This window comes from Sciurus vulgaris (genome assembly GCF_902686455.1).
Source record: "Sciurus vulgaris genome assembly, chromosome: 14".
NCBI lineage: Eukaryota > Metazoa > Chordata > Mammalia > Rodentia > Sciuridae > Sciurus > Sciurus vulgaris.
Genome location: NC_136475.1, coordinates 52,362,928 through 52,389,805, shown reverse-complemented (window position 1 = coordinate 52,389,805; position 26,878 = coordinate 52,362,928). Strand labels below are relative to the sequence as shown.

The 26,878-nt window shown below is 33.6% G+C and overlaps 1 protein-coding gene across 4 annotated transcripts in view; it reads right to left on the bottom strand.

Moving 5' to 3' along the window:
• The window catches only part of RTN4 (reticulon 4), a 65,179-nt gene that overhangs the window by 25,318 nt on the left and 12,983 nt on the right, over positions 1 to 26,878 (bottom strand). Inside the window, exons 2-3 of one of the 4 annotated variants that reach the window (XM_079110203.1) lie at positions 25,124 to 25,180; positions 21,866 to 24,247 (exon numbers count right to left, since the gene is read on the bottom strand). The exons of 1 other annotated variant lie outside the window; for it this stretch is intronic. In XM_079110203.1, coding sequence (XP_078966329.1) covers positions 21,866 to 24,247; positions 25,124 to 25,180 — 2,439 coding nt within the window. Of the gene's footprint in view, positions 1 to 10,482; positions 10,719 to 21,865; positions 24,248 to 25,123; positions 25,181 to 26,878 lie in introns of those variants that run through there. 2 more of the 4 variants (XM_079110204.1, XM_079110206.1) reach the window with 2 other exon arrangements.

The following is a 26,878-nucleotide window of genomic DNA, read 5'->3' as shown; positions in this document are numbered from 1 at the left end:
GAAAACATGCTAAATAAAAAAGCAAGTCGCAAAAGGCCATGTAGTTGATTCTATTTATATGTACTGTCTAGAATATGCAATTTTACTGATACAAAAAGTAGATTAATTGTTGCATGGAACAAGGGGAGGAAGGAGGATGACTGTTAATGGGCAGAACTATGTAATTTTGTACTATGCTAAAAATCAGTGTAATTTAAAAAATTAAAAAATAAAAACCTTTGTTTTAACATACAAGTGAAGAGTTAGTTTATTTTTGAGAAACCAAAGCTAAGACAAAAGGCTTGTATAAGAAAAACTATACTTTTCATGGTTCAAGTTTTCTTCAACATTGAAAAACAGTGTTAATCATTCAAGGTAACTCTACCGAGGCCTCAACTTTACTCATATAAAATATTCGTTAAACACCACTTTAAAGATCTGAATTAATGTAACACTGTCTTTCCTCCTGTAATTGCAGGGAATGATTATGGATTACTAAAATAATGTCGATCAATTTTAATAAATTCTTGTAATTTAGGAAAAAAGTGATTTATTCCCTGCAGTTATGTTCAAAACAAAAACTGAAAAAAATTTTTAATTTTGATTGTATTTTATGTAGTGCACAGAACAGCATCATCTTTATCAAACTAAAATTTTTATTTAAATAACTCAGTGAACTATAATATTTTCTTAAAATAAAAATTTCGGATCCAATGAGTTAAGAAGAGTCGCCTACATTTAGTAATCAAATTGTCATCTGCCATAGCTAAAAATAGTGCCAGCCCACATGCCTTACATGCAGAAGTCATCCTATTACATTTTGCCTCAAATCAAATTCTTACTGATGCTCTTCCTTGAATAGCCTAAAGTCATGTTTCAGTTTTAAAATCTTTTGTCTAGGGGGAAAAAAAAGTAGTAGTTAGTCCTAAAAATACCAGAAGGGCAAGGAATGGCAGGCAGGAAAATATTTCTGGAGCAAAAGTAAATAGTAAGTTCTCTATAATAAAGTCAGGTCAAGAATGAGAAAAACAGTTCAACAGGAAATTAACAAATAAATATATACAAGAATGGCATAAAATTAAGGTATTTTTCACCATAATCTTTATATTAATAAATATTTATTAGGAATTGCAATTCTTAAATTCTTCCCAACTGCCAGGAAGAGTGATTGGAATTAAAAACTGATCATTTAAAACATAGTAAACTTTTACTTGCACACAGTTAAGTATTTGTGCAGCAAATATGTGACTGGTAAAGGTCCAGAAAATGGATCTGTAGATGGGGGCACTAAGTTCTTTCCATAAAGACAGTCCTTCAATTTACCATCAGTGTATTGAAGTAGACAGACTAAGTAACCTCTATTTCCCCATGAAAAATTAGGAAAAAAAATGATATTTACCTAAGAAGTTATTTGAAATAGGAGATTTTACCTATGGAAATGATTCTATCCTTTTATCACTCACTCTTTCCTGAATTAGTTCTGACAATATTGTAATGCTTTGATCAACCACCACACACTTAAGGAAAGCAACAAATAGCATAATAAAATGCCTTTTATGTAATTATTTAGCAATTCCCTATTCTGAGCAAAGTCCTTTGCACACATTACTTCTAATCAGAGTTCTATCCAGTATTTTTTATTTGTATCAATTAAAACTATGACTAAGTAACTATGTAACTAATTATAATCAATGTTTCATTTTATAAAAAATTAATCCTACACCAAGGTGAGACCTTCCATACTATTCCTGAGAACTCGTGGTTTTTACAATTAAAATTGTATTCAACGTTGCGGACATTTTCATGCACATACTCCTTTCCTACATACTAAAATTAAAAGGCAATTAATATATTACTTTAAAAAGTAATTTTAAAAATTACTTCTAGCCCTCTGGTGATTAACTGTATTTGAGGAATACAATGGGATGCTCCAATCTAAGGTTAATATTAAATGAAGATGAACATGAAAACAAGGCACTGTATGTGAAAAAACACATTAAACAACAACCTCAAAATTAATCCAATCTCCTAAATATCCCACATGTTTAACACCAATATCCAGTTTCACCCATTGTCTAAATTTGTCACATAATACAACACAAATCAATCATAGTGCGAATCTGCAAATCTTCCTAATAATGCAGCATTTTATGAGTGGTTATTGTGAATGATGTTGGAGAATTGTTCTGAGACACTGACAGTCTAACAGGCACTTCAAAGCAAGACTATCTGACCTCATAACATTATGAGAAGCCCCTGGGAAAGTAAATAAAACCCTTGTAAAGGGATCATTATGTACCATCGTATTCACTGTGAAATTAAACCACAAAAGATGCCATTTTGTGCTACCATACAATTTTGTGGCAAAATTATACTCCCAACAAAATCCAAAAACCTGATTCATCCTCTATTTATTCTAAGAATTTATGCATAGCTGTGATTATAAACTAAAATTTTTAGGAATAAACCAAAACAAACTTCTATTCCTAATTGTTGATTTTATGTTTCAAGATGAAATCATAAAAATCATGTTTACCTCCATTAGTTGGTATGAAATTTGGGTTCACTAAGTGGTCTTTTTTTTTTTTTTTTTTTTTTAAGTGTCTTCAAGTAGAAAATGCCTCATTACATTGCAGGAAAGTTAAAAAAAAAAAAAAACCTAACCTTTTCTGTTGCCTTCTAGGTATAATATAATATACACTTTTGTAAGTTAGAGAACAGTGGAATTCAACCATTACCACACATGCCTCACTTATAATTAAAATCACCAATTTAATCTTATGTAATTTCCAATACAAAAGCAGGGCAGAAAATAATTCTAACTTCCCATTTTTGATTCTTCTACACCATGAAAATTATTCCTTCAAAGGAAAACCCATAAATCCCATTTCTTTTAACATAAATCTTTAAGTGGCATCCCTGTACAAACTTTAATATCTCTATTTGTAAAGGACAGAATGCATAAACTTTAACATCTCTATTTGTAAAGGACAGAATAAACATCTCAAAGAACAGTTGTTAATTCCTCACATTCTTATGGAAAATAAAAATATTAGCAGTAGAAATTCTTAAGTCTATCTCAATGCCCAACTCTCACCAACAGATTTGTAGGAATATCATTAATAGTTAATACTTCTTAACCTTTAAGTTGGTTTGAGCTCCTAAAGCAAAAGCTTATAATGAGATGGTGGTGGGCTGGGGGTTGCGGCTCAGTGGTGGAATACTTGCCTAGCATATATGAGGCACTGGGTTCAACACTACATACAAATAAATGAATAAAATAAAGGTCCATCAACAACTAAAAAATATATTTTAAAAAAAGATAGTGGTGATAAGTATTTAAACAAAGGCAAAAATATGTTAATGTCTACCACACCTCACACATACCTCAGTGGCAAACATTAAAGCCAAAAAGCATGTATTTGAAGTCATATATGTATATGTATACATATATATATATATCCAGTAATACAAATCAACATTACCCATAAAAATGCAGAGAAATAAACAGCAGAGATTTGGCCTCAAAGCACTGTTCCAAGCATGCAAAAAACAGCACTGGCTAAATTAAACATCCTTTAGCCCAAATTCTAGGAGAAGACAAAGTGAATCAATAAAACATAGGGATACTCAGAGAACAGAATTCTATTCCTTGCTTAAATATTCTCCTACAATCAAGCATGTAATCTAATCCTTAAAGGACAAAGAGAAATTATGTCCGGGGCCTGGGAAGTTTTCACTAGGCTTAACCTTCTAACAATACTACTACTACTAACCATACCTACCTTCTTCCATAGTTAGTGAGATAAGGACTATTGCCTCTACTGCCTCTCTCATTACAGAGTTTGTACCATACAAAAAAAGATATACACACATATACAATACGAACATGTATATAAAATATGTGCAGATCTAAATACACATACGATATATATGTATATATACAAACACCATTTTCAGTAAGATACCAGTCAGACCATGTACAAATAAAAAAACATGGATCATTTAGCTTTTATATTTTCCAATCTTTAGTTTTGTTCACATACAAATAACAAATTGCAAAATAAAAAGGCCTCACACCACTAGCTATGTGGTCCTAGGCACATAATCTAAACCGTTTGATTTGCTTGGTTTACTTAACTTTAAAATGAGAAATATAGAATAAATGACTATTAAAATGCTGTGTGCCTCAATTTACAATAGCAAGATTGTGGAACCAACCTAGATGCCCTTCAACAGATGAATGGATAAAGAAACTGTGGTATATATCCACAATGGAATATTATTCAGCCATAAAGAAAAAAAATTATGGCATTCGCAGGTAAATGGATACAGCTGGAGAATATCATGCTAAGGCAAATAATCCAGTCCCAAAAAACCAAAGGTTGAATGTTTTCTCTGATAAGTGGATGCTGATACATAGTGGGGGTTGGGGGGTGACCACAGGTGGGTAAGAGAAAACTGGAGGAACTTTGGATTGTGTACAGGTAAATGAGGGGAGGGGAAGGAGTGGGAGAGGGAAAGACAGTGGAATGAGACATACATTATTACCCTATATACATGTATGATAACACAAATGGTGTGAATCTACATGGTGCACAACCACAGAAATGAAAAGTTGTACCCAACTGTGTACAAGGAATCAAAATGCAGTCTGAAAAATAAAAATAAATAAAATAAAATGCTGTGTAAAGGTATATCTAAAAATCCTGAATTCATAAGATTGCATAAGTTACTCAATTGTTCCTTTAAGAAGGGGAAAGGTAGAAAATTATTTTTCTAAATATTTTTACTACTTGAAAAAATATGTAAAATTTTTTACTCCTAAAAATATAGTGTTCAAGGCCAGGAGTAAACCTGGTTGAACTCTGAGACCCAGTGATGAAGTCACCATTTCTGCCTTCAAGGAATTTACAGGCTAGAGAAAGTTTACATTTTACAACTGTAATGAAAAGCAGAAATCGAAAAGCTGAGATGGGAGTTCTAGAATGCTGAATCACCTCCACCTGGGAAGACTGGGGTCTTGATAACACTACTTAGGCAAAATGAAATGGGAAGAAGGGCATTCTAGTTAGAAAAACGCAAGCAAATGCAAGAACAGGCATGTTTAGGGAACGAGTCCTTCAAGAGATGAGATTATAAAGGTTGGAACTATGCCATGGAATGCCTTTTAAAAGTTCAGTATAGACAGAAAACAAAGACAGTATGAATTTAAGTTGAAAAGGAAAGGAAAACCCCTCAGTGTGAAGATGAGAACTGCACTTTAGGAAGATTCATTTTACTTTGGCTAAGACAAGGGATTTAGGGAAAAGACTAGTTAGGTATCTGGCTAAAAATTAGGGGTAACAAGATTTAGGTAAATAAAACAGGTTATTTCCACCCATGTTCTCAGTACTTAACCACAGAAGACTCAAAGTCACAAATCTTAGACACATATAGAAAACATGTTCACATTTGCTTTTCTTAATACACACCTGGTTCTTGTAAAGCAAATTACTTAAAACTGACAAAATAGCTATCTAAGGAGTTAAAAATCATCAGATGTGCATATACAGTATTTAATCTTAGTCATGGTTCCACAACACACTCATTCATTGCTTAAATAATAAGATGTACAATATTTCTGGAGAGCAGTTTTGCAACATGCACCAAAAACCTAAATACTATAACCCAGCAATACAAAAATAATCATGGATAAGAACAAAGATTTATATCCAATTACATTCATATTAGCATTTATACTTGGAAAACTTGAGGAATGCTTTATTTAACCATTTGGGATTAACAGCACATATATGATTATCATAGTCATTAAAATGATGCAGAACACTTTCAAAAAGAAAGTTCCCCATTTAGTGGAGGAAGATGAAACAGAACAAAATGTATATTCACCTCCCAAACAAGTACGCCCTGTTATAAATATACCCCAAACCATTTCTGTGTTGTGACGAGTTGTTCTACATACCTTCTAAATTTTCTATAACACATATAATATGAAATGCTGCACTACTTAACCAAAAGTTAGAAGAAATATCTAATAAATGCCTATCAAACACTGGGTTTCAACTAAGCTTAAAATTAAAAGTAGGGGCTTTCCTCATCAGTAGGTCTTACAATCTGTCAATGCCAAAATGTCCTTCTCAGGCATTTTTTGGTATTCTCAAGGAGAAATAAGGCATCTTAAGCAAAAGGACCTCTGCTCCTTTCTACCTGAAAGGAGTGTGTGAGTATGCCCAGTACTCACACACTCCGTAACCTTAGGCTTTCAAAGAAACTGAAAGAGGCTTACACATAATATTCAGAGAACCAAACAAGAATCTGAACGAAAGTATGCTCCCAATATGATCCAAAGCCAGCTGGTCTTAAAGTGTAACTGAATTTTAATGTTAGGAATATTTTTGTTCCCATTGTCCTACAGAAAAACCTCTCTCAAAGGTCACCCGTAGCATATTAACTGCCCAATCCAAAAAGTTATTTGTAATAATAATGACCAGCCTTGCACTTACTCCTAAAATCTAACAGGGTCAATAATCATTTATGTTCTTCATACTACCTAGCTTCTATATATAATTTAGTCACCCAATTCTTTAAAATTCTCTAGCCCTTTAATAGCAGTGAAACTATACTAACCTCCTGCTTCTTGTGCTCCGAGGATAACTTCCTGATCTTTCCTAGTGTTATATATACTCCCACAATGTAGGTTTTAGGCTTTTCTTCCTTAATCTTCAGTTCTTTCATTGCAAACTTCCTCAGAGTATTCATTTGTATGACTTTGCATTTGACTCCAAATTCTTTATCATTAAATTGTCATTTCTTGAAAATTCAGATAAGTTCTATATCACTTCAAATTCAAAATTAAAATCCAATTTGGCATGTTTTCTATCTACTTTATTTCTACTTTATATCTACTTTATTTCTATGATACTGACATCATTGTTAACATTTTACTCAGGTTGAAACTTAATGCTGTCCTTTGAGTTATCATCCCCACCACTCTCACCCTGCAAATCTTTGGTCAATGCCAAATAGTCCTTCCTTGAGTTTCTCAAATCTGTCACTTTCTTTTCATTCCTATCTCACCAGATACAGGCCTTTAATAAATTCCAGTATAGTGGGATGCAGTGGCACATGCCTATAATCCCAGCAGATTGGGAGGCTGAGGCAAGAGGATTATCAAGTTCAAAGCCAGCCTCAGTAATTCAGAAAGACACTAAGCAACTTTGCAAGACCCTCTCGAAATAAAAAAATAAAAAGGGGTGGGGATATGGATCAATGGTTAAGTGCCTCTCGGTTCAATCCCTGGTACAAACAAAAAACCTCAGTATAACTACATTCACCTTTACTGATATGCCTCTATGCTCTTCTCCAATATTCTAAACCCCAAACCAATCTCTTATCACTTATTACTGCCTACTTGAAAACTTCCAAAGGCTCTTTATTTCCTTTAAGATAAAATCCCAATCCTGATATCTTCCACTCTCTGGTCCAGGGAATCTTTTCATAAAAGCAGAGAACCTTAAAACTGGAACCCTACAAAATCAAGCAAATAAGGAAACTACAGACTAACAAGGGCAAGTTTCTTAGTCTAAACAAAATCACCAGAACCTAAGGTCAAAATACTAGATTTCTGTTTCTCAAATGTGCCTGATTGAAAGAACTACATGATGCTTAAAATACAGATTACCAGGCCCTGTAAAATCTGATTTGGTAGGTTAGGAACAGAGGAATGTGTACTTTTACAAAGCACTAGCAACAGAAAAATTGAGAAAACCTGACCTACATCTTCTAATCTTCCTCTTTGACCACACCAATCTTACCTTCCAACTGCTGTGCTATATATTCTGTTCATCAGAAAGTTCGTCACTGACTCAATTATATCTTACTAATGATTACACCATTCTCCCACCCCAACCCCTCTAACTTACCCATCCTTTGATAGTCTTAATCCAAGTTTTTCACATAACCCCAATAATCAAATACTACATGGAGTGGGCACAGTGGCCCATAAACTCAGTGACTTGGGAAGCTGAAGCAGAAGGATCATAAGTTAAAGTCAGTCTCAGCAATTTAGCAAGATCCTCTCTCAAATTAAAAAGTAAAAAATGTTGGGGATATGGCCCAGTAGCACCCCTGAGTTCAATTCCTGGTACCAAAAAGAAAACAAAAACAAAACAACAACAACAACAAAGAAAAGAAAGAAAGACAAACCACTACATAGATTTCATTTCATTTGTCTTAAGTACCCTGCTAAGGAACAATATAAAATAATTAAGAATATACTTACATATAAAGGAATACAAATTGTTAACACTGTTATTGGTCTGGAAGATCACATGTCTTAAATTAGTTAATCAGTAAAAACAAAAACAAAATGATGGGGCTGGGGTTGTGGCTCAGTGGTAGAGCACTTGCCTAGCACATGAGAGACACTGGGTTCAATCCTCAGCACCACATAAAAATAAATAAAAAATAAAGGTATTGCGTTCACTTATAACTAAAAAAAATATTTTAAAAAAAGTTTTAAAAAAATGACCAAAACAACAAAAACACTCAAAAAAAAAAAAAAAAAAAAAAAAACCAACAACCCTTTTTTAAACATTGAAATCAAAGAATTTCTCAGATTGGGAGAAAATAATGCAAAAATAGAAAAAGAAAAATGGGACCTAGCATGTTTTTAAAATTTACCTAGACCCTAGTTTAGGATCACTCTTTTATTGTCCAACACTTTTCAAAAAATGAGGAAAAACCCAGCTTATGGCAGCTTTAGCTTGTGTTTTCCAATTAAATCTTACTCCATAATCCACATTAAAATTAGCTGCTGACAAAAGAAATATAATTTAAGGAGAAAACCTGCTATCGGGTCCCCTCTTGCAATGCAAGAGTTCTGTTCCCATTTCTATTCTTCAATAAATCCTATTCTTATACTAAAATATACAATATATACTTTAATGTATGGGGGAGCAAGTGCACTAAATCAGAAAAATAAAGCTGATCTTACAAAAGAGCCAAAAACAAGCAATAAAAAATATAAACTACTGGGCCATTCCAATTACATACAAAGTAGGCGCCTCAGAGATACTCAAGAGTAAATTTGATTCTATATTTGATAAAAATAAACAGATCTCTGATAAAATATGAACTAAAATGGATCTTAATTTCTTCTATCTCAAACATTCCTAAAATTACTTTAGCAAATAAAGAACTTACAATCTTAATGTTCTAAGGTTTAAATTATTAAATTATTAACATTGAGTCTTAAAAGTTGCAGAATAGGCCCTATTGTGACTTTTCACAGTGTCATTTTTATTTATCAAAAACTTCAGTGTATCAATTCATCTTTCACTTTTAACATTAACAGCTTGAAGGATAAAAAAACTTCTCTTAAGTTCACATGTGAAAACACCAAACAGATAAAACCCCAAAGCTTCATTGTTCTCTATTCTTTACATTAAATATAAAACTTCCAATATGTTAATATTAACTCAATCTTAAAACTCACCTTTTCCCCACATTTCGCTATTGAGAAATATTTTAAAGGACATTGTGAATGTTAGTGTTATTAGCTCTAGACAGTGTTTTTAGAAACATCCCCATCCTCTTAACAAGCTGTTCTAGAAGAAAATAACATTCAAAAAGAACTATAAAACTCGAATGTTGCCAGAAAAAAAGCTTGCCTGTGTGGAATGTCAATTTGGGATACTTAAAAGCAGTTCTAACAATTTTAAGACATTTTTTTTCTAAGTAGTCAAATATATGGCCTACCACCTTCTCTTTTTTAAAAATGGCATTTAACCACCTTAAAATACAGTTAAAATATTCATTACAGTCAACATTTTACCACTTACAAGCTTAAATTCTTACACAATGATCCACTGAGATTTGAAAGGATCTGGGCTTTCAAGGGGGAGGAAGGGGATCAAGATCACTGATTGGTTATTACAAGGACAAAGGTTAGTGATTTAAATACAGACATGCATTTAAAACTATGTATATATTTGAATAATTTCACAATACAGGAAAACATTAAAAGGCAGTCAAAATTTTAAAGGTTCAAGTCAGATTCCCAAAGAAGAAAAGAGGCTTACTGAAGACGCAGTTATCTCACTACCTACAAACATTTGGATAGAATTTCAACTAAAAATAAGCTTCTTTAAAATAGTCACAGAAAATGTCATCCTGGACTACAAGAGAATTATGTAAATTTATTATATCAACATGACCAACAAATGAAATCTGTTTACAATGTGCAAGGTTTAGAGAACAAAACCTAAATGACAGGACTGAAAAGACTAAATCAAACACCAGTGAAACAGAACAGCATGTCATTTTCTAGTACACAACCAACTGGTAAAAACAAGATAGCTGCTGTTTTAGTCCTTCAGCATTAAGCCTTCCATAGGCTTCACTTTCAACCCCAAATATATCTAAGTCGCAAAGCTTACTCATGGAAATGTATACTAGTTCCATACAAAATTTGAATAAAAGATTAAAAAGCAGATATACCCTTGTCCTTCCAATTTTTCTTCTGACCGTCCATCTCTTGTCACGATCTGCCCTCCAGCTGCAATTATCAATTATGCATACCAACAAAAAAGCTGTAACTGCAAAAATCTACTCCTTGAGACATGAAATACCCGTTTCCTCAACTCAAGTCTGCAGTCTCCTCTGCTGCACAAATGCAGCAGGACTGAAGTCACCTGACGTCTTCTGGGTGTGGAGCAGTCTGACGCAGTGCAATCTGTAACTAGGCTACTAATACTCAGGCATTAATGCCTTCCTTCTATCTGTTTATTGTTCTAGTCATTTGCTTGTTGCTCATACCAAATGAGCATTTGCAGGGGAAGAGGTAGACGACCAAAAGAAAGAAAAAAAGGGTTGTTCTTTGACCAGAAACTGAATATAAAGCCATAAAGCCATATGCAGGGTTTTTGGTGTGTGTGTTTTTTCCATTTTATTTCTTTTTCCTTTTTTGACAGATGGTTGAATTATGCTGCTGGCTTACAGTTTAATTTCAAACTCTAAAATCAATAGTTGCTCACTAAGATAAAAATGGACTGATCCAACAAAGGGTAATAGCTTAAATTTCAAGCTTGGGAAATGCTGAGTCTCTTCTTACTTTCTTCTAAGTTTATTAAGGCTTATATATTCAGCATTTTGCACCCTTATAAGGGAACAAACAAGAATCAAAGTAAAATTATTAATGTTTACTAAACCTATATTACTTCAATAGACAAAATTTCAACAATCTAATTCTTCTAATATTTTCCTCTTAAAATTATGAAAAGCCAGACACTTAATTATCAACTACTCCAATGTTATCATTCAATATTTATTAGATCTTTATCTTGTGGAGAAAGTACTAATTATATCATTTGCCTTGGGAAAATAACATGAACAAATTATAGAATGTTATTGATAAACATAAAACCAAATTTATTTACAGCATTTTTAACATTTTTTTCTTTGAACTTCATAAAATTGGCATTATTTCTAGGGTATAAAATTATGTTTTTATGTTCCACAACTGGTTTACCTGATGCTAATTGTCTGCCTAAGCAGAAAAAAAAAACAATAATGACAAATCAGCTAAAATATCTTTAAATGCATGGCATATGAAGTATTATAAAATACGTAGTCTTTATACAAAAATATATTCATCTTAAGATTAAACCTACACTTAAATAGGGCTATTTTCTGAAACTTGTTGTAAAACTATGGGCTGCAAAACCTTGAAAAATCCTTCATATCAGAAAGGCTGGCATACCAATGACTCATTTCTTTTCCTACCTAACTCCAGTTACAAATAAAGTCATTCTGAAAGAGAATTCAGTATTCTCAGTTCAAGAGTTAATATTTAAACTTTATCCAATGGAGCACTGCATTTGAGAACCCTGTTATATAGTCTGATCATGGATGAAAATATATGGCTTCTTCATGTGAGTTTGGAATCCCAAAATGAATTCATTAAGTATAAAATACATCTGGGCTGAGGTTGTGGTTCAGTGGTAGAGCACTTGCCTAGCATGTGTGTGGCACTGGGTTCAATCCTCAGCACCACATATAAATAAATAAATAAAGGTTGAGCTACAAAAAAAAAAATAAAATAAAATAAAAATAAAAATAAAAATGCTAGCTGAATATGAAATCTGAAAGATTATTTTTAAAATTCCAAGAAAATACTTCTAGTAATAAGTCCATTAAAACTGACAGCCAGGGGTTAGCAGTATAGCTCAGTAATGTTGTACTTGCCTAGCATGCTAAAGGCCCTGGGTTCTACTCCAGTACTGCAAAGAACAAAAACTTGAAAGTCAATAAACACTTAGCATGAAAATGAAGTACTCAGAAACAGTACTCAAACACTATTTCAAGTAAGAGATTACTAAAGAGGAGAAAAAGGGTTTCTTAAAATAAAGGTATTTTTTCTCCTCTTTTGTATTACCTTAATAATTTTTTTAAAGTCTGAGAGTGGTAAGAATGTGAAATAAAACACATTCACCTATCTAAACATTAAACATGCTTAACCACTGTGCTCCAGGAATATTAAAAAGTGAACACAGGAAACATAGGTTTCAGTAAGCATTTCAACCCTGAACAGTGATATCTAGTTCTTTAATTTTTATATTCTTTGCAATTTAGGGTACTAAGTGTATAGTGAAAACTAGCTCATGGAAGTCAAATGCCATTCTGTCCATTTATTTGTTAGAAAGTTTTTAAACTACAGTTAAGTGTAGCTAGCTAAGCAAAAAAGTGTTTAAATCTGAAAAACTGATGAGACCAAATTTATATATGCATAGTTTACTGGTACTATTTCACATTAAACCCCATCTTAATGAGTTAAATAAAGTATATATCTTTCTAAAATGTATCTTTATTTTTTCATCATTTTATTTTTTAATAACGAAGGAATTTTCAAATAGAGCACATCCCAACTTGCAAAGTTTCACCAAGACAGAACCCCATTTTCCCTTAAAAGTAAAGACTCCCAAAGGGGGAACCACAGAAGGTTCCTTTATTTATAACACGAGTAAAGAGAACTTAAGTGTGAATTTTAAGTCCTGCTCCATATTGGAAAGGTATGAAGTAGGGAGGGTGAAAAATATTCTTTCACTCATCTAAAAAAATCAGCCTTCTACAGAACTTTTGAAATAAAAGTTCAAAGTTCATATTCAGCAGTTTCCCACTTCTCAATATCCTCACACTAAATATCCCTCTCTCCTGAACATGAAGACCTCCAAATATACCTAACTCCTTTCTAAAGGGTTTTATGCTCTAAGATTACCTTTGTAATTACATCTCAAATCAAAATGTTCATTTTCTTATTGTATGTAGTTCACAAGAAAATGATTAAATCAACTCCTACTAAAGAATATAAAAAAATTCTATAACCATTCTATAACCTTCTCAGAAATTGAGTGTGATTTTTTTCCTGACTTGTATATAATTGGAAGGATTTCAGGCAGTAGAGAACTGCATTTTAGGCATCAATAAGAAAAACTCCAATTTTTGTTTTACTTTGTTTTCTTCACAATGTTTAGAGATAAAAAGGAAATAAGAGGAGAAAGAAGTAGTCATTAGTATTGAAAGTACAACACCCTAAGTTAGCTGCTTTGTATACTATCTTGATAGCTAAAATAATTATATCTACTTCTGGTCAGAAAGTACAGGAATTCTTTAATTAATCGTTTTTTAAAACAATGATTATGGCTACAGTGTAGTTTTAAACTTACTTTAAAACTATATAATTATTCTGAGCTAAGAAAAGGTACAAAATAAACATACATAATGAGATATTAAACACTTAAAAACCCTACCATGTACTGTAATATAATGCCCTCTATAGACTAAATTATAGCACTTCAACATTACCTAACTGAATCTTAAGAAATGAAAGTGTACGAAATGAACGTCATTTTAACATAGCCAAAAAACGAGCATTCTTAAGTCTATAAATGATTTTGCATAGGCTGCCAAAATGAATACTAAAATATACAAAGAAATTGAAAGTGATACTATTCAATGAGAATTAAATGCTATTACATTAAAATCTAAAATAAATACACAGATACTCTCAAAGGCCCAAAGCATTTCTAAATTCAAAATTCAAAAATTAACTTGTAATCATTAGGCTCTGTACAGACCTTTTAAAGATTTTTTTCATTAAAGTACACAGTTCGGGGAAAATCTTGAGGGTCATTCAAATGTTTATAGTAACATGATTCAAACGTATGATTCAGTACAAGATGTCAAAATTCAAAATTATTTTTATAAAATCATTTTAATGTCATTCATAAGTGTGAAACAGATATTTCCACGTTACTAAATTTCTCTGCTGATTGAATTTATTCCCTATGGTCAAAAGTTACAAAGTACTCCACAGAACTGGTTTTCTATCAACAACACTAGATGGCAGCAACACCTACAGTCTATAGTTGACTTGCCCAATCAAGGACACAATCTAGTAAAGACTACTCTCAATTTTTCTGGCACTTCCACAGATTGTTCCTGGCAATAAAGAACTAGATCAGAGTACAATGGAAACAGGCAAATAACTCTACCAGAAAAAAGCATGTGAGATAAAATGATTTCTTTCCAAAATCCATTTTAAATAGATCAGAATTAAGTGTAAAAATGAAAACTATAGAGGAAGAAAATCAAAAGACAGATTTTCCTTTGTGAAAAGTAAAAATGTCCACCAAAATGTAAAATAAAATAAAAATCTTTTGGAAAACTGCAGGAAAACTCTTAACCTGAGTTTGCATCTTTCATATATATAAATATATATATATTATTCATATATATAAAGCACTCCTGAATTTAAAAAATGGGCAAAGCAATTTGTAAAACACAAAATACAAATAGCCAAAAAAAATATGGGAAGTGTGTTCACATTCACTAATAATTAAAGGTCAAAACAGATCACACATAATGTTTTTAAAAAGAAAAAAAAAGTATAAAATATCTAGAAGAATACTTAAGAAAATAAGTCCAAAAGGTGACTGGGCGGCAAGACTATGAGGTGGACAGGCAACAGAAACAGGAAGAAAACTGTCATTGTTGTTGTTGAAATTTAAATAATGTGGAAACACCACCTAAACAAACAAAAATGCTATCAGCTGGTCTTTGACACTATATACACATAGATGTATACACATACATATGTGTGTGGTGTATGTGTGTTGTACTCATATCCCCCACCAACCCCCAACAATCTTGAGGAGGTTTGTGTGAGAGAGATATTCGAACAAATCCTTATTATAGTGATATGAAAAAATATATCCTACAACTATTTCACATGTGTTAAAGGATTAAACAAATGAGTAAATGTTATTGATAGTATTAGGAACCAGGGCTCTCATTATAAAAAGAAAAGATAAATATGACATGACCAAAGAAAGAACACCATGGGAATGGATTAGGATTGGAGATACCTGTGTGAACATATGGTATGTGCCTATGTTTATTCATATGTATGTATATAAGCATTTCCTAGCTCTGTACACTGAAAGAACTAAAATGGGAAGATTCCCAGAGGACAAACAAAACAACTAGCATCCAGTTCTTGATTTTTAAAACCTTTTTGAAACTGATCTCATTCCATACTAGAAGCAATTAGGACTCTTGGAGAAATGGCTGACTCCAGACTGGGACAGAGTAGGCATAAGCATACATTTTGTTATGCTAAAAAGAAGTGCTGCCATTCAAACAAACTTAAAATGGCTATATGTCCTTTAGTCAAACTAAAAGATGCCTTCAAATCTGGGATAATTTACCACCAAAATAATAAAGTATAGAAATCAAGTAAGTATAAACCATTGAGAGAAAAACAGAAATTCATGGACCTATATTGGTAAGTTAACTCTTGCTCACAGTAAGACAAAGGTCAACTGAAAAATGTGGAAGGAGTGCTGGAATTGAAAAATCATCATTTTGCAAACATCATGGTAAAGACCAGATCAAACAAAAATCAAGACACAAAATTAAGGGGACAGATTTTGATGGGGACAGGATATTTGCAATGTCTTGAAGTATGTGTCAGCCCTCAGAATGATTATTAGTTTAGAGGGAGGAAGAGAGACAATACTATAATTATAGAATTAGGAAATCAGGAACCACCTTATCAGATGGTAAAAATTAACCTCACCAATGAAAGACTGGTTTATAGCAGGTACCTCCAGATATAATACCATGAGGACACTATATCATCTACACAGAATTTTAGACCATGAATCCATAGCCTCAATCTAATTTTTAAGAAACGCTGGACAAATCCAAAATGATTGTTGTATTAAAAAGGGGGAGAGGGTGGATCTGTGTTCTTTAAAATTGTTAACATTCTGACATAAATATTGGAAATGTTCCAGATTAAAGGAGTCAAAAGACACATGACAACTAGACTGGATCTTGTACTAGAGGGGAAAATATGCTATACATGACATTATGAGGAGAATTAACAAAACTGGAATATGGAGGACAGATTGGAAAAAAGCATATCAATGTAAATTTAGAAAGTTAAAAACTATACTGAGGTTTTAAAAGAATGATCTCTATTTGATGTATTTTGGGGTAAAAAGACAAAGATATAATTTATTCTCAAATGACTCAGAAAAAACAAGGATGTCCACATCTAGTTTATACAGAAAGAGAAATCACAAATATATAAATGTATATGTATGTATACACACCCATAGAGAGAAATCACAAATAATAAAGCAAATGGGGTAAAACAGATGAATTCAAATAAAGGGTTATAAGGCATTCTTTGTACTGTTTATTTTTCCAACTTTGTTTTAAAGTTTGAAGTTATTTCCAATAAAAAGCTAACTTAAAAGCTATTAGCTTTAAAAGAGAACAAACCATAAACGATACCATGTGTTTTTATTGCTTAATTCCAGAGATAATTTAGCAACTTATGTACCACAAACCATTTTCTAGCATAGATTGATTTTTCAGTTTAATTCTGAATAAACCTAAATGTTTCTTCACAATTAGTCACACATGGCCAGTGTACAAATCCACCTCTCTGCCTAGCTACAAATGAGTAGGATCAGGTACTGAACATATCTATCACAAAAGAATCTGGAAAACTTTGTGTGTGTGTGTGTGTGTGTGTGTGTGTGAGTATACACATATATAAATGTCTATATTTATTTACTCACATTTGCAATCTGTAACTTTCATAAAATCATCTCTTCTGAGAAGCTATTCCTAATATACCAGTGGTCTCTTTATTTCCCCTTCCAATGTGCTGATGCTTTTTCACACACAACCCTTTTACACTGATATCCATAAACCATTATTCCTATGCTAAACTAAGATTCCATGCATCATCTGACAAACATTTCAAGTTTCAAGTGACAGTTCCAGACTGTTAACTTTCTTTTCAGAAGTTTTACCAATTTGGCTATACAGTAGAATAAATTTATAGAAGTATTAAGAGTATTTTACTCTCTACTTTGTTACTTATTTTTTAAAAGTGAGTGAAAACTGAAAACTTAAAATGCCAATAATAATCAAAATATATTTTAAAAACAAAAGTGGAAAAATAAATATCAAAAGCATAAATTTTTAGCCAGGACTTTTAAAAATTTAAATAAAGAACATGTATGAAATGCTGGGCCTAGATCATTAAAAACTGCCTCTGAATGAGGAGGTATAGTGCAAGTGAAAATAGAGTGGACATTGATACTCACAGACTAAAAAAATCAGCATTTACATTTCAATATTAAGAACGGGCTATGGCTGTAGCTCAGTGGCAGAGCATTTGACTAGCATGTGCGAGGCACTGGGTTCCATCCTCAGTACTACATAAAAGTAAATAAATAAAATAAAGGCATTGTGTCCATTTACAACCAAAAATTATTAAAAACAAAAGAACAGTTTGTTACAAACTCCTTAACAGGGGAGGGAAGGGACTGGTATTCTTCCCCCACCCCCGCCTACAAGTTTTACTTCAAAAAATTAACAAAGCAACAAAGTATGCACCATAATATCTTGTTCATCTCCCTTATGAAATGCCTTTCTGTCCAAAATTAAAACTGAATTCTGCCTACAAAATGTCATTTTAAGAAAACAAGAATTTGAGATAATAAATGATCTGAGGAAACTGACATTTTATTATCTAATACCTATCAATGTTTTAATGATTAAATATATAAACAGTAATAAGACTTGGACATTTAAAAAAAAAATCCAAAAACCCTAAGGTGTTTGCCTAGCATGTATGAGGTCCTAGATTCAATCTTCAACACTGCAAAAAAGCAAAAAACAAAACCAAACTTCCTATACATCATAATTAGGAATGCTATAAAGTTGTTAAGCCATTTGAGGACAAAGCCTCTATTATTAGTCTAATGGTATATTTGCTGGTACATTGACTCCAGTACACTTAGCCCACACTTTTGGGAAGACAGGGAAATAAATGTACCCATTATAACATGTATCACAATGTTCAGCTCTGTCCTTACCAGTCAGTCTCCCCCAATTTAAAGTTACATGAAGGTAAGATTTTGTATTCATTTTCCGTCTTCCCCACCCACCAAAAAAAAAAAAAAAATCTAGCACAATGCTTGAAATAAGGAAATACTCACCTATTTTAAACAGATGCCTTTACAAAGAAGGAAATTATCAAGTTGTAAAAATCTAACCTAACCCCACCCCTTTTGTAGAAAAGGAAAGTGACATATAGAGAGATGAAGAGATTGTGGGTTGTACAGCCAAGACTAGAACTCATGTCACCCATATTGTTTTCATTATACCAACATGGCTTCTGAAGAATATACACATTTAGTGTATCCAAATAATTCTCTATTCCCTAGTGAGCTGCCATAAGTTAAGATAAAACACAAAAATGACTGAAGAAAAATGTTTAAAACACTAATTACACTTTTCAGTCAGTACACATTATATATATATATATTTATCAAAGTGTCACATTGTATCTTATAAATATATACAATTTAATCTGAGAAAGGGATGAAAAGGGAGAGGGTAGGAGAAGGGAGGGAGAGAAATGAGTTTAAAAAATAAAAACAGCTTGAGTAAGAGTCATGAATAACCATCTTCTCAGAAAAAAGGCATAAATATATTCCTAAAAAAAAAGCCCAAAGCATTACTTAAACTTTCTTCAGTCAATACCAGTAAACCTTCCTAGGTAATGACTCCTATTCTTCCCTTAATTCTGACCTATTAAGCCACAGATCTCTAGGTTTAGTAAAAATCAATCTAAGAAATAGCTGATTCCTGAAATTCCTGGGAGCTTCCATCTACCAAGGGCTGGTAGCTTTAAGTTCTTAGGGCAGTGTTGGGGTAGGGAGGGAGGGGTTCATCAGAAGCCTTTCAGGACTGCTAACATCCTGGTTTCTCTTTGGTCTTTACCCACGCTATCAATACCACACTGTTCTGGGCTTCTCAGGTATTGTCCCTCCATTGATCCCTCCCAAACCACTTTACCATGGTTGTGAAAACCTCATTCCACATCAACCAGCAATCCTAATCCTCAACTTCTTTACTAAACAAGCCTGCCATTATCATACTTTCAAAACTTGGCTCTTACTTGAGGATACTGCTTTTCCTGTAGAACTTTCTAAATAGAGGCTGTGTACTCTTACTATATTCTACTCCTACATGAGAGAGAGTGGTAGAACCCTCTGCTCACCATTGCTGCTTCCAGACAATTATTAAACAGACCTTGGCTATTAGTTATGTCATTCTCTATCCTTCCTTATTGCTCTTATCTACTACCATATCAGCTGTCTCACTGTCCTTTACCAAAGACTTACCTCCCTATTTCCTAATCTTCCTCTCCATCTGAAGTTTTGTCATTATCATGTGTGACTTCGATGCTGTGGAAAATTTAACTTCCAACTTCTTGATTGCTATAGTTTACTTAACCTCACCTCTAGCAATCTTCACCCAACTCCACTGGAGGCCTTGCCTCATAGGCAAACCTTGACCATTTATAATCAATTTGAACAGCTATTGCTCTAAAATTCCAAAGTCAACATCCAACACATTCACCCACATGCACTCATAATCCTAAATTGACCACATTTTGGCAGTCACATTTTTACTCCTACTACTTTAGGTTCTTAGACCAAATTTGGACCTCAAGTTCACTGACATTCTACTCTCCTCCTATCAACTCCCTCTTTTCTTCATTTCCTCAACTTAGATGCCACAGTCCACCACTTTCAACTATTCTTTCCTAACTCTCTTGACTCACTGTCCCTTCCACTGAGCAAAACACAACTTTAAATCAATACAACCATTTGCTTTCTCTGAACCCATACCCAGGATATTTGGCACCCTTCATTCTTCACAAGTTCTTAACACAAAGTATTTGTTTCTCTATTCCCAAAGTATTTCACACCTATTTCACCCAAGTATGTTCCAATTCATTCTCAGCAAAAGACCTAACATACATACTGCTTTGAACAATAAAGGTTAACCATTAAATAATTCAACTTCCAGCCACAGATCCGCAGCAGTATCAACACCCGAACTTTCCATTCCCTACAAAGCAGTATCATTCTTCCTCTCTAAGACTAATTCTTCCACATGGGCTCCACAGCCCACCCTCAGACTCCACCAGTACTTGGAATCACAATTTCCCTCCTCAAAAAAAATTGCCCTTCCTCAACCTCATTCTTTCCTGCTTGCTAACATTTTCCTTCATGTTCTCAGACTTAAAATAGTCAACATTTACATCCATTTGCTCTAAAATTCACTCAACTGTAGCCTTGCCCACTCAACCATTTGCTGCTATCAAACCAATACTTGCCCTCTGTTTTGACAAATTTTCAATCCTTAACTGACCTCTCTAGATTTCTAGAAAGAAATGCTGATCATTTCTTTCACCTTTACAATCTTTCTTTTCTCTTGATTCTCCATAATTGGCATCTGTGGCTTTAATTTCTACCTTCAAGTCCATGGCAATGTATATAGGTATATATAATATCCATTACTTCTTGGGTATTTATTTCATAGGTACCAAGACCAATATATTCAAAACTGAATTTTTTTCTTCTCCTAAGTCAACTTTTTTCATGTTCCCTATACCTCAGAACTTCTCATACTGCTCTCTATACACGCACATGCCAGGAAGCTAGAATTCCTCGAGTCATCTTTGACTCTCATATCCATCAAACACCAAGTCTACATGCTCACACCTCATTACCTGAATATTTAGAATTTCCTCTTTCTTGTAATACTGCAACACTTTCTAAACTGGTCTGATGACAGCAAGTGCTACCCATCTCCAATTCATAAACATACTCCTACACAGTGTAATAGAAATCAGCCAAATTAGAACATTAAATTTCTAAAAAGGGGAAAATCACTTGATGCAAATCAGGTATATGGGAAATGTAGTCAAAAGAAAAAATGAGATTTAGAACTTTTCAGAATTCCTGATAGACCTCAGTTTACACTTTTCTGGAAAATTTCTCCATTCAATATGCCTGACCTTATACCTCTCACTGGAAAAATAATGTGCTATATTGAAATATTAAAAACATGCCACAGAACTGTTCTTTATAAATATGAAATCATTTCTAAAACAAAAATAAACATCTGAAAATATTTTTAATACCTCTTGCTCATCATGTTATCAACAAACACTGGAGAAAAAATAGATTTTGAAGATGATTCTAATTTAAAAATGTCTGGTTCCATGAAGCAATATAAAAGTGACTAACAACTATGTGGAAAAATTAAGAGCAAGAGTGTATGGTGAGTACAAGATAGATAGAAAAAGCACTAACACTGAAAAAGTTCTAATCAATGTGACATATTAGGTATTATAAAACATAATAGGTGATGCAAAGAAGTATTTTAAACCAAGTCAAAAAGTGATGTGAAAGGACAAAACAGTACATGAATTCATTACCTGAAGTTTTACTCAGCTCTGTTGAAAATATAGCAGATGGTGATGTGTCCTCTTTTTCTCTATCAGAAGGAAGTTTTTCCTCAGTTTCTTTCACAAAAACTTTGGGTTCAACTATGCTGCCTATCTCTGTTTGAGTTGTCAAACCAGAAACATCTGGAGGCAGTAAGGGCACGTTTGATATATCAGACCTATCTTTGGAAGATTCATCTGAGACTTGGATTTTATCTTCCTCTTTAGGGTGTATGTTCTTAAAAGAAAGGTCATGTGGCAATTCTGGGCAAGGCAATGACCCAGCTCCATCCTGGATGTTAGCAACTTCACTTTTGTGGGATACTTCTAGGTCAGTGTATTCCCTGGCTAATTTAGAATTAGTTTTAGAACTGACAAATGTAGGGAATTCATCTATAATCTCAATTGGAGACAAATCTGAAAATGTTTCACTTTCTCTTATTTTTGTTTCCTTAGAAATAAATAAGTCATCATTTGAATAAGCTGCAGTATTGAGCTCTTCCATCTGCAAAGGAATTTTCTCCTTTCTGATCAATGTTGAAACTTCGTCAGGCAATAGGGAATCTTTTGTGGTACCTAAACTGGGCTGAAAAGATTCCAAATAAGGCTTTCCCCCCTCAGGTGGTAAAGCACCGAGTTTTTTCTTATTTTCTTGTTCTGTTATTGATTCAAACGAAGTTTCAGTGAGATTTTCTTTCATGAGCATCACAGCTTCCTCTTGTTTATGTGGAACTTCAGGTATTGAATCATCACTAAATAAGTCAACTGGTTCAGAATCAGGTGAGGAATCTTCGACTAGCTCAGAATGATCAAGCAATGGCTTTTCAGCTTTTACTATTTCTGAATAATTAGAGAAATCCGGACTTGGTTCAGTAGAAAGTTTTGTTTCTTTAATTAAGTCACATGCAATAGATATATAAGGAGCTTCTGTTTCCTGAACAACTATATTAGTATTTTCAGGCTCTTTAATGTCTTCTTTTATTCCTGATACATTCATGGCCTCTTCATAAGGTGGGGGGTTTTCAGGCTCAAGTTTTATGCTGTCGTAATTAACTGGAGGAGCTTCTAATGGTGATGAACTGGGCTGTACTGCAGAAACACTAGCACTAGGAACTACAGAATTTAATGGTGCTTCCATTACAATGTCAGGCAAAACTGGTGAAGGAGTTGCTTCAGATTCTTCAAATGATGGGCAAAGCTGTGATATAGGGTAAAGTGACTCCTTCATGGTTTCTGATGTTTGGACCAAGTCCATTTTTGTTTCATAAGCAAGTTTTGTACCTGTAGCTTCATTCAATTCACTTTCACATGCTTCCTGTACTAAATCTGGGGTCAGACCTTCAGTCATATTTGCCACTACTTCCTCGGTCGTCTTTAATAAATTATCTGTTGTGACATAATCTGTCTCAGAATCCTGTGGTGCTATAAGAAAAGGATTAGATGTTTTGGTGCTGGTTTTCTTCTCTGTTACAATTTGGGCCTTCTTTTCTTCTATTTTTTTTTCATCCGTCTTATTTTCTGAAGTATGATCTTCTAATGAAGGAAAAATGCTTGGTGCAATGCTGTCTGCTGTTTTGGGGTCAAAGGGAGAACATGTGATATATGCTCTTGAACTGTCTTTTACAGCCTCTGGTGTACTGGGAAAAGAAGCATCATCATTACTGCTTTCACTATCCTTTTCATGATTTGTTTGCTCAAGACTATCTGGAAAACATGTCTTATCCACTTTACTTTCCAAATCACTCTCTATATTACTTCCACCAGCCAACACATCACTGTCTTTCTTACAAATATCTTTCACTTCCCATACTCGCTCAAATGGTTTGAAGTCTGCATATTCCTCCCTCATAGGTGCTTCTACTGCAACTTTCATTTCATTAAAACTGTCCTTTGTTTTTTCTGGAGACATAACTTTGTCCTCTTCTTTAACCAATTTAGAAAGGGCTACAGGTGATTCTTGTTGTTTATGAAGGATGATATTACTAACTAAATCCTCCTCTTCATCTTTACTCTTCACAATTATTTCTTCCCTAGAGTTTTCTACTAGCATGGCAGATTCTGCTTTTGGAGAGATGGATGATCCCATTTCTGAGTATTCTAATTCTGAAAACTCTGTTAAATCTTTATCTACAAATGGGTTTTTTGCCTTCTCTGAGAACTCTTTAGACGCTTCATTTAAAGTTTCTTGAAGTGTTCCTTGTGTGGGTGATACTGCTGGTAAATTACCAAGGTATTCATGTTCTTTAAAAGAAGCAGCTGAGAGAGGAGATAGAGAAGGAAGAGAAGCAGCAGTTTCAAGCAGGACAGATGGGAAATCCTCTTGACCAGCCGAAACAGTGTTACCTGGCTGCTCCTTCAAGTCCATAATTTTGTCTGTGGCCATGGACAGAAAGGAAAGTTAGAGAATGCCAGTGTTCTCAGAGTCAATGCAAGTTTTATGACAGACTCAAAAAACAGTGTTAGTGAAGACTCACTATTAACTCAAATGATATGTTAATACCATTTACTTAATAAATCTAAGTAGACTTGAATTACTGAAAATAGTACTACTGTCAGTAAAACATGCATGGATATCGCATAGCATGGTGACTACAGTTGCTAACAATGTATCATACATTTCAAAATAGCCAAAAGAATTTTAAATATTCTCAAAGAAATAGAAAATTCTGGAGACAGACGTGCTAGTTAGACTTATTTGATAATTCCACAATGTATATGTGTACTAAAACATCGCATTGTACCTCACAAATTTTTTGTCAATTTAAAAAACTCAAACATATGCATGGCTTCCAAGGCAATTACATGCTATGCAAAGACACAAATCTGAGAAAAATCTAAAGTATTATTAACTAAAAAAGCTACTTTTAGCTGATTTTTGAGAAAGAGAAGATTTGAGAATAGAGTTTGGCTGACAGAAGGAGCACTAAATAATTAAATGCCACAGACTGGCATTCATTTATATTAAGGTTGGCTATCACAAGTAAACTATGTGAGAAAAGGGCTGGTCAATATGTAAATAAATCAAGGGTCCAAGAATTTCTTACACACTTCCAATTATTAATCAAGCTCTGCCCATTTCTCCTTTGGACAGAGCATACAAAATGCAAATTTCAACTTTTTCAGTAGAAAAATATTCTTGGAACCATGCTAATTTTCAGTAAATCCAAACTACTCTTGTATGGAGTTAACACAACTAAAGAGTTAAAAGTTAGAATACACAGAGGATAAAAGCTGGCAGAAAGAACTTGCCTGCAGAGGAGTGTATCACAGGCTCAGATGCAGCAGGAAGAGCAAAAAGGGTCTCATCTGAAAAACAAATAGAATATAACCTCAGCAGAAATAAAGACAGGTTGGAAGGAGACTAAAGATAAAAGAGGAGTAAGCAAGGATTCAGTTTGTAATTAAGTTAACAAAAACTTATCTACAGAGAAAAAACCAAGATAGAAAGGAAGTTAGAAATAACAGTACCATTAATTCAGACAAATCACCACATATTATAAAGTTGACTAAATTCTATCCATAGGATCTATCAAAAGGAAACATAACATGTTTATGTTAAAGAAACCTTATGAACCAAAGCAAATTTAAGACAGGGTTCTCATTTCACATACTGCACCCAAGGTTTTTACTCACATTTTCAGTTAGGTAAATTATCTTGTCCTATTCAAGCCCAAAATTTAAAAGATTTGAATGAAATTAATAACTACTTCTATTTAATCTTTTGTTACTGGCATATGTTCAATTCAGAAATACACTTTGAGAATTTTCTCCCACATCCTAGGTTGTCTATCTTCAAAGAAAAAGATTATGAGTCATTGTACACACAGAATATTAATCCTGCGTGCCCTTGTCCAAATGCCAGTCAGAAATACCAAAAATTAACAACAAAAATCCCCCACCTAATCATCATTAGAAATGTTTCTTGTTTGTTTTGTTTAAAATTAACAATGGTTGAGGGCTACTTGTTATTCCAAATGCTTTACATGGAAGAATTCATTTTACTCCTAATCCTTATGTCCTAAGTGGTGATATTAATACATCACCCATTTAACACATTTAAATTTTAAAAAAAGAAAAGAAAAACTGCAACTTACTCAAGTACAAACAACTAGTAAGTGACTCAGGTAATTCAGCTTCAGAGCTGAATTTCTTATTGATGTTAGAGATCGAATGTTTATGTCTTGCTCCCCAATTCTTAAGTTGGATTCTTAACCCCACGTGATAGTATTTGGAAATGGGGTTTGGGGAGGTGATTAAGGTTAGATGAAGTAATGAGTCAATGCCCTGGTCAATGCAATTAGTGCCTTTACAAGAAGCCACACCAGGGAGCTCGCTGTCCACTTGCTTCTCTCCTTAAGCACAGAGCATACAGGGATGAAGGTCACCAATAAGTCAAAAGAAAAGGCCTCAGAATAAAACCTACTTTGCCAGCACCTTGATCTTTAGACTTCCTAATCTCCAAAATTTTGAGAAATTTGCTGTTTAAGTCACTTATTTTTTGTCATGGCAGCCCAAGCAGACAATACACTATAAATTGGTATAGTAACTTTGGACAAGTTCATTTTGTACCTGCAGATGAAAGATCCTGAGCTAAAGATTTTCTGTTTTTCACACTTTAGAAGGTGTAAGCTTAAGGCAATTTGAAATAGCATGAGAGATAACTAGGAGGTGTTCCTATGGTAGACAGTCCAATAAATTTAGACACTTCTATCTGGAAAAGTCAAGCTAGACAAGAATGATCAAAATAAAAATAAAAGAGATGTAGTTTTCATGAATATGCACTTGGGTGGGTCTCCTTGATAATGTAAAGAGATCTAATTTCATAATGTCAAATAACTTATAACTAAATCTGCCCGGCCTTGTATTGCACGCCAGTAATCCCAGCAGCTCAGGAGGCTGAGGCAGAAGGACCGCAAGTGCAAAGCCAACCTCAGCAACTCAGCAAGGCCCTCAGCAACTCAGTGAGACCCTGTCTCTAAAAGGGCTGAGGATGAGTCTCAGTGG